General features: G+C 40.7%; 1 protein-coding gene across 1 annotated transcript in view; it reads right to left on the bottom strand.

The window, feature by feature from the left end:
• The window catches only part of EVL (Enah/Vasp-like), a gene marked incomplete at both ends in the record, with an annotated part of 89,199 nt that overhangs the window by 33,621 nt on the left and 35,021 nt on the right, over positions 1–20,557 (bottom strand). Inside the window, one exon of the mRNA XM_079537479.1 lies at positions 19,039–19,216. Coding sequence (XP_079393605.1) covers positions 19,039–19,216 — 178 coding nt within the window. The remainder of the gene's footprint in view (positions 1–19,038; positions 19,217–20,557) is intronic.

The following is a 20,557-nucleotide window of genomic DNA, read 5'->3' as shown; positions in this document are numbered from 1 at the left end:
TCAGGAGAACTGAACTGTTTGCTCAGCCTGGAGAGGGGAAGGCTGAGGAGTGATCTTAATGCTGGTGTCAGTGCCCAAATGAATCTATGGGAATGGCACAGCCAATGTGAAGGACTGTCCGTCCTTGGAGATGCTCAAAACTCAATGGGACAAGTCATTAAACAACCTGCTCAAATTTTGAACTTAGCCTTGCTTTAAGCATGTGCCTGAACTAGATGATCTCAAGAAGTGCCTAAAGAATTCTCTGTGAAGACACTGTGGAAATTAAAGAAGCAAATATCACTATTCTCCATAGCATCTGGAGAGCAAATAAAGGAACTTCATCTGACTACACTTTTTGCAACAAAATGAGTTATCTGCTGATGCCCTGGGGTCCATTGAGCAGTTTCTAAAACTTAATTAAGGCAGCTACTTCAAGGATAATTCAGCATTTAAGATCTAAGAGTAGGTAATACTCTCCTAAATGCTTTCCTGAAGTTGATTGTTACAGATGATCTCACACACAAAAAAAAGGGATCAAAAAGTAGGATGCTAAGTATTAAAATTTCCAGCAGCTCAAGATCCCTAAAATAGACAGTGCTACTCCATATGCTACAACAAATTAGTCAAAGCGAAAAGGTTTGTCTTCTTTCAATAATAAATAATTTCATGAGACTATGACAGCTCAGGAACATTGTTTGTAGACTTCAAAATTTGCAAATGAGGTAAGTGTCCTAGATGATGACAATTCAGTGCTACTCTGCTCTTTTTGTGTCATGGCAGAGTTCTAGATGGAAGCTTATGATTGCTCTTGTAATTAAAAGGGGGTCTGGTCCAGGTAAGTGTTTGTACATTCATACACAGATAGGAAAAAAAAAATGCAGTTAAAACAGATAGGGATAACAAAAGGAAAAGGCATGATGAAAACCAAAATAGCTATGGGCTTAATGAAACCTGACTGAACTGCATAAACAAACACTGCTATAGCTTCTTGCAGAATTTAGGAAAACGCCCTGAGCACATGAGATGCAGTGGTTACCATGGTAATTTACATACATCAGACAAATGCTGTAGCTCTTTTCCTGTTTAAACTCCCAACAAAAAAATACAGGATGAGGTATAGACAAGCAAATATCGTGCATATATTGGTGAGAGATTACTCACACAAGCAGTTCCCAAGGGGTCGGCTCTGTACCTGCAGTGCGTGACTGCCCTTTACAAGAGCAGGGGTCACAGTCTGGGACCTTCACCAGCTGCTCTACACCTCTCTTCTGCCTCCCAAAAAAAAGGGCATGGGGAGGGGGAATACTACTTGAAAAAGCCTCCTTTCCAATTTCCAAGTGATATAATTTGTGAAGGGAACAAAGTAAGGAACAAAGTAAACCCTGTCCTTCTCCTCTCCCCTGCGTGTCCTCAGCAGCTGAATGTGGGCAACACTGCTGCCTGTTTGAAGACACATGGGGTACGAAGCAACCGAGCTGTGAAAGCCCCGAGCAGCCCTGCAGTAGCTTCAAAAGCTGCGTGAGAAAGAGTATGACCCCATGACAGCACAGAAAGAGTCAATGCATCTGGACATGCTCTGATGGGATGAAAATGCAAACAAAACAAGAAGAGGTTATTCTCAAGTCTGTGCAGAGAAGGAAAGTACTGGACAAAATGGTACACAGGTAAAGGCTCTCAGCTGCGAGGAGTTTTAAATGCAGACTGACAACAGGACGGGTTAGGGATGGCACAGGGCAAACTGCCTGGGTATGGCACATGGAAACAGCAACTGCACTCGGAGAGAGATCTCAGAATGACTCTTCTGGGGGGCATCTCTGCCTGTGGTCTTTCTTCCTGATGGATGCACACAGCACAAGCAGCTGCTGTGCTGGTGCGTGTGGTCTTGGAGAGCAAACAAAGGTACACTCGACTGAAGATGGGAACAAGAAATAACAAATGACATTGAAACACAGAATCAGAAGTTGCCTTGATGATAAAGGTCTCTGTCTGCCAGAGATCACATTCCCATCAGTAACACTGCAGAACTGCTGAGGCTACAGTTTCCTCTCAATGAAACGCTTCTGTAAAATACTTCTTCCCTCTGATAACACAGCTATGTGCTGAACTGCACCATTTGTGGCAAGAGAGTGCTGCATGGACTTGCTAAAGATAAGGTTCCTCCCCATCTCCTGCCTGCCCCAGGGCTCTGGGAAAGCCGGGAAGGAAGCTGGCAGCATGGCAAGCTCTCTCAGAGCACCAAGGCCAGCACTTCGCTCCTCTGCACTGCAACACTGCAGTACCACTTAGGTCCTGCCATGAGGACCTGGGCACTGCTTGAATGTGAAGTGATGGACAGTGCCATGGGATGGCCAAAGGGGCTGCTGTCAGCCACACGCTCAGCTGCAATTCCAAATCTGTGCTGCAGTGAAAGCAGAAGCGGTGCATTTAAAAGCAGACCTGGAAGCCTTATTATACTGCTTATCCACTTCAACAGTTAAAAATAATTCATCCTCAGAACATGAATGTCTGCAAAATGTTGCTTCTGTGCAACGCACAAAGTAATTCGTGAGACGTTCTCCAGCTGCAGTTTATTACTGTCCTAAAGAGAGAGCAAATGAGAGGAAAAGAGCAAATGCAAAAAAGAGCAAATGAGATTGTTTTTACTTCTCGTTTTCACAAAGGCTCCTTCTTCTCCCCCTCAAATAGGGAATTTCAATTCAAATAAATACTGGCAGGATAATAAATTTATTTAAATATTTCATTGTTTTCCAGAACATCTAGTACTCTTAGGACAATTGAGCTGGAAGCCTATCATTCTCATGTTTGAAAGGCTGGCTTTGGAAAGGCTGCATATATTTCTATTTCTTGACTAGCTGATGTTATGATTAATATGATGATCATATTTTCCATGAAAATAAATAAGTAAATAAATAATCATCTGTAATAATGAGAAATCAGGACCAGCCCCAAGCTGGCAGACCTTACCTTTCTACCACTAGAACTGGCCACTGGGATGCATGCATAGAACTAGCAGAACCAAATACACAATCTGTACAAGCTCTAAAAAGGGAGACGGGGGTTGGTTTCGAAGGGCAATAAACGTTTTTAACTCCCGGAGATGACAGAACGAGCTCCTCAGATCTTCTGAAAAAAAACTGCACAGCAGTAACACACTCCTGACCGACACTCATGCCTGGACTGATATTTGAACAAGGGAATGAAGGAAAAACTTTCCAATGTTAGACACTGCTGTGCAAGGGGCAGACAGACCTCTTGCCAGTGAAAGAAGCGCCCATCCCCATTGGCGAGAGAACAAATGGGTACAGAGCAGCACTGAAGGGCTCCACAGCAGGACCACAAGTAAAACAGAAAATAGAAAAAGCTCTTTTGCAAAATCTTTCATTTGCCTTGAGTGTCCTTTGCAGCAGCAGTTAGGTGCTGAGACACAAATATCTCACTTGCTCCTAGCCCATTTTAGCAAAGCAGTTCTGAGGTCTGTAGCCACATACTGCACCTCATGCTGCACTGCAATCTCTCACCCTGTAGCAACTGACACGCAATGGAGACATATTTGACATTCAGGTAGAAGCAATAAAATGATTATATTACAAGCAGAGAGGAAATTGTCACTTGTAGCATTAAACAGTTCTAATGAAGCCCTTTTACCCACAGGAACATCGCGGGCACAAAGCATAAATACCTACGTATCTCCTTAACTTTTTTTGCTTGCTTCTGAGGGCTGTCCCCCAACAGAAATATTTTCACTCCTTTTGCCAGCAGTCGCAGCAGCACATGTATGTAATGGAAAGCAAGAGACCAGGACCAGGTGAGACCCATCTATTAACAACACTTTAAGGAAGTTCTGGGGGACAGACTTGCCCTATTAGGAAAAGTGAATCAGAAACAGCTGAAATATGGATCTCACTACTGCCAGTCCCACCCAACAAGCTCTGGCTATGTTTATGAGCTCTGCAGTCACTTACATGTGGGAATGCGGGAGAATTTTGCTTCCTTTTCTAGCTAATGCTTCTTCCTGTTGAGAGCTCAGCTTTTACTGAAACAACATAAAGCCTGTTTTATGCTATCAGCACACTCCATCCTTCACTGGCTGAAAATTACATTAACATTTCATCATCCTTCTGCCCATGAAGTCTGTGAGCTGCAAATCCACTTCCTTCACAAGAATTCTGTTTCCTGACAGCAGCACTGCAAGAGGCAGTATTGACAGCTTCCACAAAACACTTCCTGAGAAGTCTCTCCTGGTAGGAACCAGGGCTGCCCTGAGGCTGGGATGCCACAAACTCGATCCCACTCTGAGTTAGAGCAACCATACATTTCTTTGGAATAAAATCCCATGTGAACACAGTGCATTATTTGCATTACAATGTTATTAAAATTGTTATATTTGCTCTACTTACGACAAGATATTAATGTATGGTAGCACGCACCATCATCTGACAAAATTTTACTGAAATTCAACCAGGAAATCCAGCAGAAAGGCTCTTTACTCTCATAACTACTATCTGTGTTTAATCCACACAATGAATAGCACTGGATCTTAATCTGACATGCAAATGAGTACAAATCCTTCAACAGAACTCTCTCTATCCAGCAATCATTGTAAACGTGCACTCATCTCTATTCCCCCCAAACAAATTTCTGATGCAACAAAGCCCTTCCAACAATTTCTGAAAGTCAGTCATTGAAAGTCTTGAATATAACTCAATCCAAAAGCAAAAGGGCTGCATTGCTTGATTTCTGCAAGGCATTCCAAGCTCACAGGTTGCAGCTGTTTGCCCTCCCTTCAATCCAGCTTCATAGAATCATAGAATCATTAAGGTTAGAAAAAACTTCTAAAATCATCCAGTCCAACCATCACCACCATACCACTAACCACGTCTCTCAGTGCCACAACTACACAATTCTTGAACACTTCCAGAGCAGCCTGTTCCAATGTATTACCATTCTTTCTGAGAAGAAATTTTTCCTACTATCCAATCTGAACCTCCCCTGGAGTGACTCGAGGCCAATAACTCTTGTCCTATATCACCAGGTGTCTGATGATATTAAAAAGAGCCTGACCATGTGCTACTGATACAAAGATTTTGTTTTTTCCCACCTCTGGTGAGCTATATATGCTAAGCCTTATAAAAACATGCCATCTCCTCTTAGTGGGACTGCTTATGTCATCAAAAAACAACACCCCAAACCATCAGAGTCCAAGAGCTCAGACACCATCAACAAGTTGAGTTTTGGATTTGCTCCTTCTACAGAAGAAAAAATATAAATCATTGATGACATAAACACTACTCCCAAATATAAGCAGTGGAAGATCATTCTCTCAACGGTAGGGAGGAAAAAGTCCAAATTTAAATTTACTCAAGCCAACCACCCGTGCTGACAAACCCATCACAGACAACTTAGATCATGATCCCACGAGCCGCACAGTGAACACTTAAGCATTCTCGTATGATCAAAAACTTACATAAGGGGAAAAAGATGCTCTAACAGAATAAAAAAAATATATATTATAAATTGAGGTGTAATTGTATCTATTTTGCAGACAATGAGCTCAGTATGGCTTAGTATGGGTGAGGAAAGCCCAGCAAAAAAAACACTTAAAATCTCTAACCTACGTTAAACTAGGGGAAAAAAAAATATTTATATATATTATTTGAAAACACATATGAAGAGAAAAAATATCCATTCTCAAAAAACACAAATGAAAAAAAAAAATTGTATTAAAAAACCTACTTTATCAGTTTCTGACATAATATGAGAAAATGTTGGTTTAAATTATGTAGTGTGAAAGCTGACAATATGCTTTGCAGTTATGTTTAAATAACTACTGTTCTCACATTAGCCATAAATGAATCTTAACACTAAAAATAGCTGATTAAAAAATAATGTGCAAGCCAGTAATTCAAAGTACTGCTGACCAGGAATCATTGCTGCAATACTTCCTCTACTGCAGCTGTGGAAAAGACATGTAAGGTAAAATCTGGGTTTTTAATTGAAAAACAGATAATTATAAACAAGTTGCGGGTAAGCACAGAAGTTTGTTGTTACTGGCTTTTTGTCTATGAATAAAAGCTAATTTTCTTTTAAAAAAATCACAATGTTTTATTTTAGCATTTAAAACAAAATGATTTTGTTTTCAAAGCATGCCTTAAATTTGAGCTTTAAAATGGAAATGCAAAAGAACACTTTGTTTGAATTTCTCCACATTTTGATTTAGAAAGCTGGGATTTTGTTGTTGACATTAAGATAACTGAACACGGTATGTTATATTATGCACATTTGAAGGTAGAAGTAAAAAGAAAGGTAAGTTCAGAATGAAAAATATATACTTTAGCTTCTCAGGAGGGCCAAAACTTCCACTTTCATGCCAGTAAAACAGGAAGTGTTATCGGATATAATGCATTTCTGGGAAAAGTTTCGGTTTTCACTGGAAGTATTTTGAAAACTCTTGAAAACATTATTATTATTATTATTATTATTATTATTATTATTATTCAAACCAGCACTGATAAAACGATGACACACACACATAATGCTCACTGCAGACCTCCCAGCGAGTTACCCAGGCTTGGTGCACCTCAAGAATGAATCAGAGAAACACACAGGTTGGCTGTTACTGCGTCTGTAGTTTTGCAATGGGTTCTCAAGGCATCAGGATAAAAATGTCTTCCTTGTGTATTAAGGTTTGCTAACCAAAACGCCCTGTAACTCTCACGGCCCTCTGCCCTCAACTTTCTGCACAATTTACAGCGTCAGAGAAAACATTATTTAAAACATGGCAGTGCTGAAAGATCTGACTGCAAAACAACGTGGCCAAGACAAGAAATACATTCAGCACAACCCTAATTGGCTGATTTCTGGACACGGCAGTATACTCTGAAAATCAAAAAGAAGGCAGCTTGGGGCTACATCTCAGGCTTATGATATAATGAAAAGCCACCCAGGGGCGGTATCCATCCTGCTTGTATGGAAATCACTGTAATAACAGCCAAATAAAATGCAGTTCCTGGTCTTAGAGGGATATTGCAGCAGATAGCAAAAAAAGGAATCAAACGCCAGCTAGCCTGAAGAGCAATGTATTTGTGTTTATTATTCAAGCTTTAGCCCTCAAGTCTAAGTACTAAATTTAGAGCGATCAGAACAGTCAGAAAGATGAGGAATAAAATGATTCACATGAAGCACAAGCATGCTGTCCTTTGGATCCTTGCCTTTTTCCACTTCTTAAACCGACCTTCTCACAACCCAAAGGTAATACTTCATTTCTCTCCCAAAGTCCAGCAACCCGTCTGTACATTTTGGCCACATGTCCAGCATGCTCCCTCATCATGCTGGGTGCCCATCCTGCAGCATTTTGCATGCTAATCCTTGCCAACCTTTGCATTAGATGTGCCATCCTAGTTAGCAGCAGCACTTGATGTGTTAGCAGGCTCTGGTGGACAACAAAAGGCTCCTTGCTCTTCTCCAGAGTTCATTAGTCTTGTTGTTTCAAAGCATTTTCTTTTGCGAGGCCCCTGTAAGATGATGCATGGAGCCCAAGCCCAGAGTCATTTATACTCTGGATGCTAATACTGATACTCCAAAGAAGAAAGAAAAAAAATCTCATAAATTAAAATACTTGTTATTGCAGCCACTGCTAAAAGTAAATGTAATAAATGAATAAATAAATATATTTTCTCCAGAATGATTACATGTGACAGAGGTAAAATAATCTTGTGCTAACTAGAAGCCAACTCAGCTTGTGGTTCTCAAAAATACTTCTGAGGAATAAGCATAATTCCACATTTAAAAATACAATTCCTTTTCAAAGTAATGGTTGAAGCAACAGTCCAGAACTGCACAACTGCTGCATTTCAGGACAATCCCCATCCAGATAGGTCAAATTCTGACATATTCAGCCTTCTGAACACCTCTTGTCCCCCCATAAACAGCAGTGTGTTAGTTGGGTACTTGCAGTCCTGTTCCTCACCCTACCATGCCATAGGAAGCAAGCTGCTTCACAAGAACGAACAATTGACATTTTGCAAGTTCAGGCAGACACAGGAGATGCTAACTAATCTCAATGACTTGTGACCACGTGCATTTTTAAAAGCGTAGCAAAAAGCCAAGGTATTCCACAGTCAACACTGACTAATGTCTGTGCTGAACAGCCAAGGAACACCACTGCAAACATGCACAAATGCTGACCAGCATGGTATCACCTGCTGCCAAACCACTGTCACATGATGCCAGCACACAAGATGCCATGTGGTCAGCTGTATGTGTACTTAAAACTGCTCCTTGATATCTCAGGGTAAAGTAAGCTGGGACACTTGCTGCCAGGTTCCACTACTTACACACTGTAGTTCAGTATTCAGAGTCTGAACTCACCAACTGGAACCTATGGCCATGGAAGATCAACAACTGAACATACATTGAGGCCATATTTCCTGCATTGCCTCCTCTCAGCACCTCAGAAGCTCAAGTGTGATGCAGCTTTACTGCTGCACCTCCTGTTTAACTCTTGCATTGATACTAAGAATCTGTTTTAGGAAAACACCTCTAAGCCAGCTGCCTCTTGCAGCAGCACTCTGCTGATTTGCATTACGCCACTAGAAAATGCAAATAATGAAATTTGTAACTCCCTACCTCTAATCCTCATTGCTTTGCTTAACATCAGAATGTCTTCCATACATGGTATGGCTACCCAAAGAGGTGATGGATGCCCCATCCCTGGATATATGCAAGGTCAGGCTGGATGGGGCACTGAGTACCCTGCTCAAGCTGTAGGCATTCCTGTTCACTGCAGGGGAATTGGACTGGATCATGTTTAAGTGTCCTTTCCAAATCAAACAATTCTATGATTCTATCATTGTATGGTCTTATAGAGAAATAAGCATCTCTCCATTGTACAAGCACGATAGCTACATTGATATGCATTAAATATAATCACAGAACCAAGAATCATAAAATGGCCTGGGTTGAAAAGGACCACGATGATCATGCTGTTTCAACTCCCCTGCTTATGTGCAGGGTCGCCAACCATCATCTGTGTATCAGTTGTCTAGACAGCAGTTGTTCACTAGACCTCTTTTGTCATTGGCCTCAAAGTCACAATCTTCCTATGTGGAGTAGAAACAGAATTTATCTTTTCCAGAGTTAAGATTAAGAAGAGAACAAGATGGGCCTCTCAGGTGAGATTTAGTGAATACTGGAAAAGTGGGCTCTTCTAAGCACTTGTTTTTCCCCCTTTGCACAGAGGATAGGTCTGCATTAAAATAGAGCAAAAGAAGCACGGTAAATGACTACTGTTATTTCCCTTCTATTCAGGAAACAAAATAGGGCATGTTTCTCCCTTACACTGCCATGCTCACGTTATCTGTCCCCAGCAGCATGCTGCATGGCACAGACAAGGATGCACACGGCTTTTCAGGCGATGCATTAACCACCAGAGGGAGTCCCTGGAAACCAGTAGAGGAGGAAACAGAATTAAAATTGATGTTTTACAGGGTGCACTCCAGAATACTAATCAAGACTAATACATAAAGCAATCCATGCAAATCAGATTGACAGCGATTGCTTTGCAGGGTTTGGCTTTTTGTCAGTAGAACTAGAGCAGATTTTTAAATGCAGCTCCCAGACATGAATCACGCTGACTGTGCTTCAGCTGTGCAGCCGAGCACGTACAATTGGAAAGGCTGTGTGCACTTTGTGAACCAAAATCACCTCTTTGCAGCTGACTTCCTTCCTGAACTACAGAATGATGTGAGCCTGTCCTGTGTCACTGCAGCCATGGTGCATGCTTCCCACTGTGCCACAGAGCTGGGCAGCCTGCCTTCCCTCAACACTGCGCTCACCTCCAGGTGAGCTGATATCATCCTGCAGAGTGTAAAGAGAATGTACACTATTACTGTTGCCCAGTTCAAAATCCCATTTTCGGATGGATCTCCTCATTGAGATTAACTGGAGAAATGACAGCTTCCCATGTCCACGTGAGTCCGAGGTGTTGTTTGCAGAATGCCATCCAACCTAGAACTCCTGGCTTTCTGTCTTGGTGGAAAACAAGATGCTGGATGACCGCGCAGAGTCCTTTAAGAAGGCAATTAATAGAATTTGTGTGAGCTCCCTGGGGATTACCAGCCAGCAGCAGAAGCTGCTCTACATGCTGTGCTGGCAGCAACATATGGCGATGCACTCAGCGCTGTGAATTAAGCAGCAGACTTTGCTCTCAGCTCAGCCTGCTGTCAGAGGGCTGCATGGCTCTGCCCGAACTCCTCAACTGTACTGCTCTGTGCTGTGGTCCTAAATATTGTGAGCTCTGATCAGGAACGCATTTTTATTGAATGCTGCTCCTGCAAGAAACTGTGGTATGAAATGAAAGCATAATTAAAAAAAAAATTATAACAGCATCAGTTTTATCTCAGTTATGTGTGAAAAATCCTCTCGGCCCAGCAACTTACTCCTATCCATACACTTGTGAATTTCTTACCAAGTTCATCTCCATACAAAACACAACAATCTGCATGCACAAAGACCATCTGCTTGCAGAGCTCAGGCAGTCAGAGAAGCGATAACCTGATGAACATTGCTCATGTGAATGCACACTCACACATGTATTCTTGTGAGTTCTCAGTAACCAACCAAGGGAGATTCATGGAGCACTGCTAGTAATACAGTTTATGTCCTTTCACTTCAAGTTCTATAGCTTATTATTAATTAAATCAGAAGTTTAATTATTCTAGTAATTACTAATTAATTATAGCTGTAATTAGAATTAATTATTCTATTAACTAGGAAGTTTGAAGTGGATGAGAGCAAAGTTGTCATATACCAGAGAAGGGCTCTTCACAGTAATCTTTTACTAGTAAGTGAAGGAAAATGGAGAAAAAGTAGGTCCTATTTTGGCAAGAGAGGCCTGGTAGAGGCACCTAAAATGCATATCCACATGTCCTATGGCATCAGTGCCTTTTCCTTGTCCACAAAGACAGCCTTGCTCAGATACAGAAGTCTGTACTACAGGTGTCTACACTTCCACTCCAGTTAACAGAATTGCAGCCATGTAATTATTACTTGTTTGGAATGAGAGGTAGCTAAGGAAGTTAAAGAATTTTTGCAGAGAGACAGGCTATTGTAGGAATTAGCACCAAGCCGGGAATTCAGAAAATCTACTAAATAAAGGGCTGCCAAATTTCTTGCCAGTTCATCAACTAATAAACCAAAACCTACTGAAACCCCAATACATTTCTGTCTCTCAAGTTAATCACTTAAATCACATAAATTAGTTAGGTTCTTTGTTTTGTTTTGTTTTGTTTTTTGTTTTTGGTTTTTTAAGCATTAGAATTAAACATTATCATAATTACGAGAATATACCATTTTTGCAAGATGATTCAAAATGAATGCAATATGATATTCCTGTGCTAGGTATACTTAGAGACCTATTGACGTGGTAGAATGTTGAAGATGCCATGCTGTACAATAGCTTGGAAGTTTCAATAGTTTACTCTTCCAAAAACAGAGTACAGGAGCACAGCACTGTCTTAAAAATCAATCCTTTCTTGGTTATTCAAGTTAGGAATGCCTATCAGTTATTGCTTCCTAAATCTGGATCTGCGTAACTACCATCAGAGAAGACTGCCTGGCCATTTTTTTCCTTTAAGAATAAGTCTATCTCTCACAGCATTTAAAATAATTTGTTTTCAATGTTGTTTTTGCTCTTTTCTTGTACTGACAGCAATTTCACAGAATGCCCTTTCCAATATCTGGCTTTAAATTAGTGTGGAAGAGCGCAAAAGCAGTGGAGTGGGCTGTCAGCATACCTGCAGAGTTAAAGACAGCATCGTTGTTTTGTGTGGAATTGCAGCACCTCTAGCCTTCCTCAAGAAAAAAAACCTTCCTCAAATGCAGTTCTTGTTCTGATAGGAATGGAGTCACATTAGAATGAACCTATTTTAGAGATTAGGAAACTAAAATATCGAAGCACTTTCAGAATGCCAGAAAATGAACATAAAACTGAAACTTTACTAAAGATATCAAACCCTTCCCAAGGGGCAATTTCTCTTTCACTGAAATAAATGTCCAATCAATCAATAAATGTCCCATGATCTATTAGTATTGAACAAAACAAAATGCACTGAGATTCAGCCAAAGCACAGCAAGGGAAAAGGTAAAGAGAAAAAAACATTGTTTCCATCACAAAACACTATTTTTCTTTGCATAGCCTAGTAGAGACTAGAACAGGACACATCAGGAAAAGAGTGCGACACTTGGGCTAGGATCCTGCAAGGGACTGGGAGCTGACATCTACCATCCTCCAGCATTTCATTATATCCCACGATGCTGTCTTATACCAAAGTCATGCTTAGCATAGAAGGAGCAGACATTTTCCTCCTTCTACCACATCAACCCTGGTGAGAGGCGGGAGAGTGATGCAGTGCTGCTTCTGAGTCAGAGCATTTCCAAGGGCAAGGCAGCTTTCGTACTTGGGTGGCTCAAGGCTAAGCTCTATTGCTTGGCACAGGGCACGGTGTGTCCATAGTCCAGGCTAACTCCAAAACAGAGCCTTTGCCAGTGGGGAGGATAGAGAGGCATTCCTACAAATGGTCTCCCCAAAGAACAATGCCCAAAATTTGGCCTAAACTGCTTGAAGGTAAAACATTGGACTTCTCAAATTCTTGAAATAATTTTATTTTCATCTGCCACTTACTAGAGTCTAGTAAAAAAGCCACATTACATCTTTTACCACTGAGCCCTGGGAACTTTGTTAGTTTTGCACCAGTTTCCGAAAAGCAAGGGTTTGAGGGCAGTGGTGCTAGCAAATATCGCGAGCAGGACTCTCTCCTCTCAACACGCACGAGTTTCCTTTAAATCTCTCAACAGTTTTCTCCCCAGTTTCCTTCCTGAAGTGGTTTTCATTTAGTGCTGAAGACTTCAGTACAGCAAAAACATCAGTGAGAGCCTCAAGAGCCGTTAGACTTGTTTTGCTATTCAAAGAACAGAGGCACCTCTTGTTGCTCAAGAAGGGCGAGGGCAGCTGCGTTGCTCTATGCAAGGATTGGAGAATCCTGCAGAAAGCAACTAAGACGTTTGCAAGTAACATGCCATGGGGTTTTATTGGCACAACACTGGGAGAACACTTCACTGCCCTGGAAAATGTTCTGCTGTAGATGCCTATCATTAGGGGATTTAAAAGCTGAAGAGATAATGCCTACTTCTTATCAGCAGAATAACTAAACAACGGTTTGTAATTCCAGACAGATGAATATTAGCAATGATATTTACGGTTGTAATGCTGGAAGCAGTCTCTCAGTTCAGTTTCTCTGTCATGAGTAAAGCAATCCACTTCCTGTGCTCCAATCAGCTGGAGTCAACCTAACAAGGGACATTAATGAGTCCTATTTGCCACTTTTTCCAGCTCAGGGTGAACTGTAAAGGTAGCATTTAACACACCAATGAATGTCTACTTTTCTTGTAATGATTTTAAACACATTTCTCTTAATGTGGGTTCAACTTCTAAAAATTCATGGAGTCATACAATATCCTGAGTTAGAAGAGACCCACAAGGATCATCGAGTCCAACCTCTGGCTCTACACAAGACCTCTCCAAATTCAGAGCACTGGACCACCAGCTGGAGACTACTGCTCACTGGTTGCTCAAGAAGATTCACACTTGTTTGCTGTGTAACACTTAGCTTTATCCAGTCCAGAAATGATCATCTGAAGGAATCTATTCCTTTCATAAGCAATATTCTACAAGATTACTTATCCTAGGTGGATTTTTCCAGAATAGTTCCAGTGATAAAGCTATACAGCAGATGAAAGGAAAAAGATCATTTTACTTGAATTTTCTTTCTCTCTTTATTGACTTAATTTGGCAAGTAAGTTTGATTAGAAATTCCCTATCTGCAGTGCATTTTTGAGCAGCTGAAGCTAACACTGAAAGTGGAGAACGCATGAGGCTGGAAAAATTATGGAATTTGTTTATCTAAACCTTTCTTTGGTGCTTATGGAAAATGTTAGCTGGGTAAGATTTATTCCCCCAGGAAAGATTTGTTTTTTCATTTGTATTTTTTGTATTCATTTTCATTTGTATTTTTAAGATGCACCCAATTAACCATTGCCTGTGACTTTCTATTTTTGTTAGCATTGGGCATCTGACCACGTGAATCATACTTACACTAGTTAAGTTTTAAAAGTTTGTTATTTACAAGTTCTAATTGCCTGCATCATAAATAGGAACAACTTCTAGGATTATTCAGTTACAACCTGCAGCAGAACGGCACGCTCACAGTCCAGCAATGCCAACATAATATGAGGTTGCACCAGTCGTTAGATGCTATTAGCACACTTAAAAGTACAAGGTGCACTGAATGCACCTTTTAACATTTTCTGATCTGCACCAATGCACCTTCTAACGTGGGGAAAGCAGCCTGCAGCATGGAACGTGAAGCACCTTGCATCGGGCAAGAATGTCTTTATACCAGAAAGGCTTTGGAACCAGCTAGCTGCAAACAGGGATTGCGCTCTGTGGTGGGTCCTCTCCATTACTGGTGAGTTATTTTATGTATTATGCAGTACTGTAATGAAGATGTAGTCTTTTGTCTTCTCACACTGGGTCCTCTGTGGTGCTGGGAAGTCTTGGGGCAATATTATCATATAAAACAGTCACTGCATTGTAGAAGATGAAAACAGCTGACTGACTTTCCCAGCAGTTAAACTTTAGTGCCACCGAAATATCAACAGAGATGCAGTACTAGCTGGAAAAATTCTAACAAAATATGAACTGAATATAACGTTACAAAATTATATCAAAAAAATTGCAAGGTCTTTTGTGTGAAATCTGATGCACCATCATCGCCACACACATCCCATGCTGACAGAAACACTACAAATACTTCAGGCATCTAACCAGTAGAGAGAACTTCTACTACATACTGCCAGTTTATTGTTTGATAAATCAATGCTTCCCTCTGTTTCTACCCTTTTTTTGAGGACTTGAAGTACTTTACAAGCAGTTTCCTTCCAACAATACAGAAATAGTTCACTTCTGAATGAGGATATGAGTTGAATAACTGAAGGAATTGAAAAAGAACTCAAACTGAAAAATGTAGTCAAATCCAACTCATGGGAATAGGAACCAGAAATATATATTGCGGTAGTGAAGAAAAGCCAGCAGACCTACAGGTCAGAAGAAAAGGAGTGAAGAAGAACCCTCCTGACTGCCCCAACACCATCCCTGCAGAGGCCAAGTTGGACCCATGCAGCTCTAAGCTAGAAAGCACAGAGCTGTGACCCACATCTGTATTGTGCAGTCTGTAGGACATTTATATTCACAACAAAAAAAGGCTTTCGTACAAGAAAATTTAAAAAATAAAGCAATTTATTTTGATCCCCTCCCCCACTTTCTTTTCCATGCTTTCTAAATAAGGCATCTGACCTCTTGAACAAGCTCTGCAACATTATCCTCTGCATAAGGCTTTCCAATACATGACACTTACATTCAGAAATACAAATGATGTTTTTGTATTGTATGTCAACAATATCAGTTCAAGTCCCCACAACAAAGACATCAAAAGAAAAGCAAAAAAAAATCCATAATATTAACATTGATTGTGCAGTATGCAGCCTACTGGAAAGTGCTGCCTATGTCAGATTCCCCATTCTTCTCCAAGGGGTACCAAGTCTTTAAACCATAGAAATCCAAGACACTTACTGATATCTTCACCTCATGGCCTGTTCCAACAGCCATGTTATGCTATCATCTGTCATTATATTTGTTAAATCTAAGAGGATGTAAGCCCTGAAGAACACAAACCCTGTCTGCTTAGCAGACATCAAACAGCCTGCAAGCATTATCCATGCAAAATACAGGGAAAGAAAGGATGCTGCTCTGTCCCCAGTGAAATCCAGCTGCTGGTGAAAAGTGGGCCAGAGATACTTCTTGCATCAAGTAATTTATACCAGTAAACAGGCCTGCCTTCACAGAGTGGACTCCCATGGAAAAGAAAATAATAACAGGAAGGCATTTGTCATACTAATGGCCTTAAATATGACACCATTAAACAACCATAAGCAGGAGATGAGCAAGTCAGTGCTATCATTTGCTCTCATTTTGCGGGTTGGCTCAGAACCAACTCTGCATTTTTTTATTTTGAAAGAGGACAGATTAAAGAGACATGCAAGGAAATCAAAGTGATTGGGCATACAGACAAGCTAGCAGGTGAACAGTTGTGATTCAGTGAGACAACTGTCTAAAGGAACAATTATACACATTTGTATTATTACTTTCTTTTATTTTACCTCATTTTTATTATTCCAAACAGAATCATTAGCATCCCTACACAGCACACGACTGAGATGAATGCTGCATTCAGTTCCTGCACTGTAAGGAACTTTCTTCACCCCACCCAAGAACACAGCTCCTATCGCATCCCTGAGAAACTATGGCTTTTCTCCCAGCTTTCCCAGACTATGAGCCATCAGATTCCTGGGAGGAATCCTTCCCTCGGGATCATCTCAACATCCAACCTAGATTAACATAGGCTTGTGAGTCAGCAGCTAGATTTAGGATCTGATTCAGCCCAATTAACCTTAGGCACTGAAAAAAGCATTTGGCTTAGCATTCACCCATGCTTCATGCAACCAGCACAGAACAGAGATGGGCTCTTGTGGTGAATGAGACTCTTGGGAAGAAGTGGGACAACACAGTGATTCTCAACTCTTGTTCATAAGTGTATATTCATTTGAAATGACTCATTCATTCCAAAGTTAGCACTGCCTAGACATTATCTCCAACTCCCCTAAACATGGACTGCTACCATTTTTTAAACTCAAACTCAGCATAATGAGCTGCTCAAAAAAAAAACCAAACCCACGCCACTGCTTTATGAACAGACTTTTTTCCCACAGTCGGTCTAGCTACAATACCCTGACTCCACGTCTGCTGAAGGTATGATGCAGCCTCAAACTTTCTGCTATAATCTAGCATGATTCATTTCAGTCTCTACAAGTGGGCAGTGAACTGCAGAGAGACGGAAGTCAAAACCAGAGCCCAGTGGCTGGCAGATCTGCACTGCCTAAACACCGTAACGTCTCAGGTGGGATATATGAAACAAGGAAACAATAGAAATAGTATGTCCAAAGCAGCACAAATAGCATATCCCAAATTGTACAGCTAGCAGATTGCTATGGTAGGCAGCTTTAATGATGAATGTGCCAGAGGGAACCTCTGTTTAACTCAGGTTATGGCTGAGTATTTTATTAGTTTGTGAGCAGTTTAATGCGTACTAATGCGCTCCTCATATCTGGATCCTGTCTCCTGAAGCACAAGATACTATAGTACACAGATGCATGGATATAATAAAGGCTTTTTTTTTTCCTAATTATTTTTACAGCAGAGGCTGTGCCTGAAAACGTATACAAATATGTGTGTCTATGTGAATTCCTGTTTGGATTAATTCATGCTCACAAATATGACCAATGTCCAATAGAAGCATGGCTAGAACAGATCTGAAAATACATCTTGGACTTTATACCCATTGTGCACTTTTGCTGTCAAGTCTCAAATTTCTAGACAAGTACACTTTAAGATAGCTTCTTTCATTTCAGTGTAAGAGCAAAACATTCTCATCTTGAAACTCATATTTCCTCAGGGTGTTCCTCTTGAACAACCTCAAAATACTGCAAAAAACCTACCTCCACAAGGGGAAGCGACAGACAGACAAAAAAAAAAATTAAACTGGAGAGCCTCTGGAAGAAAGGCACTCAATATAGACGCTAAGCCAATCAGAGCCTCAAGACTATAAGCAAAGTATCCGAAATTCTGAGTTTAATCTGATGGTCTGAAAGGGCTGAGCATGCAGGAGAGATCTTCAGCAGCCAAACAGCTGTGCACTCTTTAGATACACGTATGCTTAGGATTGGCAGCGTTGGACAGATTCCCTCCTGAAATTCTCCTGCTGTGGCACAACTAGAGCTGAAAAAGGCATAATTCAGTCCCCTGCTTCTGAAAACAGCACAGAATGCATGCTCTTCAATGATTTTAGCATTTGTCAGCTTAACAGCATGAGTGGATATATCAAAATAAAATAAAAAAACTTTTATAAGTATACTTACTAGTAATATGTATTTGTGCATGGAAGGTTGTCAGAAGACAATTAACAGATCTGTAAGCACAGAAACTGGTATAATGTGGACAGTTTGCTCTGCCTCCTCTGTAGCGCTGCTACCTCATCCTAAAGAATACTGCTGCTAAAATGGGATGGCAGAAAATGATGTTACCCTGAATCACTGTGTTCTCAAAAGGAAAACAGAGCTGTGATGTACATTTTTCATGAAAAAAAGACATCACATGAAGACTGCTTTCTGTTCTCAACTCATAAACTTCAGAGAGATCCTATGCATGTAAGTGAGGGCAGTACTTAAATCCATCATCACAGACCAGAATCTGATTTCCGTTGAAACGCCATGATGTCAACTTGGGCCTCTGCAAGCTGCTGCAACAATTTCACAGAACTGTAAACTTCACCACAAACCTCAGATGCAGTGAATATAATACTTATGAACAACATCAATCAATGCCCTGAGTATAAGGCTTTCGCATTAAATAACTAAGATGTCACATTCTCAGAGTGAGCCAAAAGAGCCATCAGGATGCAGCTAACACCTGATGTACTGGAAATATAAGCTTTGTATTCCTCCCAACAAGTTTTTTAGAAGTTGTTAATTTTACACTAGCTTCTGCTTATTTAACACTATATTCTGCCATCTCACATGTAACAATGCACACAGATCAACATTTTGGGCTACCTGCCTGCCGAAGTATTCTCAAATAGCCATTGATTTCCTATTGTGAGTTAAGCTACCATGCAGAATTGGAAGGAAGGACAATAAAACCTGAAAGCATGTACAATTCACACCACATCAAATGCTGACCTAAAGGCTGTCTAGCAGAGGCCAACCTTTTTTTTTTTTAAGATAATGTGTTTTATAATGACATGCCATACAGCGCAACTGCAGTAGGTATGATAAAGCATTATAGAAATGCCAGAGATTAATAAAAGGGCATGGTGGCTGTTAATTTACCTCCATCTTGTGAATTCATTATATTCAGGGCAAACAGCATTGCATTGGAGAATGTAGTAGCCTCTTCTTTGCTTGCAAAATTCAAGCCATAGACTTGCCGTGCATCGCGCCATTGATGAAAGGTAGGTGTTGCTTGATTGTACTTCAGTCCTTTCACAATTGAGTAATTAATCACTACCTGTGATATGAAAGAGAGGGGCAAAGATTAAACAGAATTCTGTTTTGATTTGGGGGGGGGGGAGGAACCTTTGGTAAAGGTTAATTAAACTGATAGTGACATTCCTATGCCAGCTCCTCCATGGCCACACGGTAAGGCAGCATGCATTTGGTTGACAGAAGACCCGTATATGTGAGTTAGTCTTACAACAGTTCATACCAAACCCGGGGGCTTGTGAGCTAATTCTGCAAACTCTATTTTACCTCCTTGTGTTTTCTCCAGCAAATCCATGGGATACAGTTGTGCATATATTGCAGAGAGAAGTCACAAGCCAGACCCAGCATTTATTGCAGCCTTTTGGGGGATAAGCATGCACACTTGTCAGAAAAGGGGACTAACAGAGCTCTTGGCACTGGCCCTCTGTTACAGCAGATAAATGTTTGACTGATTGCACTAGTTCTGGTTTTTCTCTCTTCCTCCATGCCAGCTTTTTACATTAAGATAGTTTTTTTTTTGTCTAGAATTAGACAGGCAGTGACAAAACCAACTAAATATTCCCTCTCCAAGCTCCTCCCTTCCTCTACATGCTATAATTTCCAGGTAAGGGGTGGCTGCAGTAGAAGGGTGTTTCTGTATGTTTGGATTTAATCTGCCAGATACAATGCCCCATTTATCCTTGGGCAGGGCGTATGGGATATCCAGCTGGAATCCAACCAAAGACATCCAAAGCTAACACCCAGCACTCTCACAATATCCATCTGTGGCTCAACAAAGGCACTCTGTTGTGGCTCAAATTTAAGAAACAAAATGAAATGTCAATAAATGGGATCACCAGCTGTCCTCATAAACAGGTACAGTGTAGCTGAAGACAGAGAAGGAGAAGGAAATGAAGACTGGCTTCATCAACCAGCAGAGACTGGGGCAGAGGGGAACCACAGACACAGAAACTTAAAATTATGAGCAGAGGAAGAATGAAATTCTTCTTCCTTTAACTCTTCACTGTGAGTTTATCTTAAAAGCTGAAACATGGCACAACTGTATGACTTTTTTTTTCTACTTTTCCAATCCATTTTAGTATTTTCTACCCTGAAATAAAATAGTCTTGTTGCTGATATAAATGCCTGCATTGTTCTCTATTCTGTTAAATTCCAGATTTCAGTCATTCTGTATGGCAAGGAGTTTCACAGGCTGATTCTGCATAGTCCTTAATGTTCCTACCACTTTAATATTACAAAAAGTTTAGCCTCTTTTCTATCCAGTACTCTTCAACATTTCACTTCAGTTTCAAGTGTAAACTCTCTGGAGCACGCAGAGATCTATAAAAAAGCTCAAAATCAAGAAGCCTTTCCTTTGATTGCAGTC

Source organism: Tetrao urogallus (assembly GCF_951394365.1).
Source record: "Tetrao urogallus genome assembly, chromosome: 6".
Classification (NCBI taxonomy): Eukaryota; Metazoa; Chordata; class Aves; order Galliformes; family Phasianidae; genus Tetrao; species Tetrao urogallus.
This window is presented reverse-complemented; position numbering and strand designations above follow the sequence as displayed.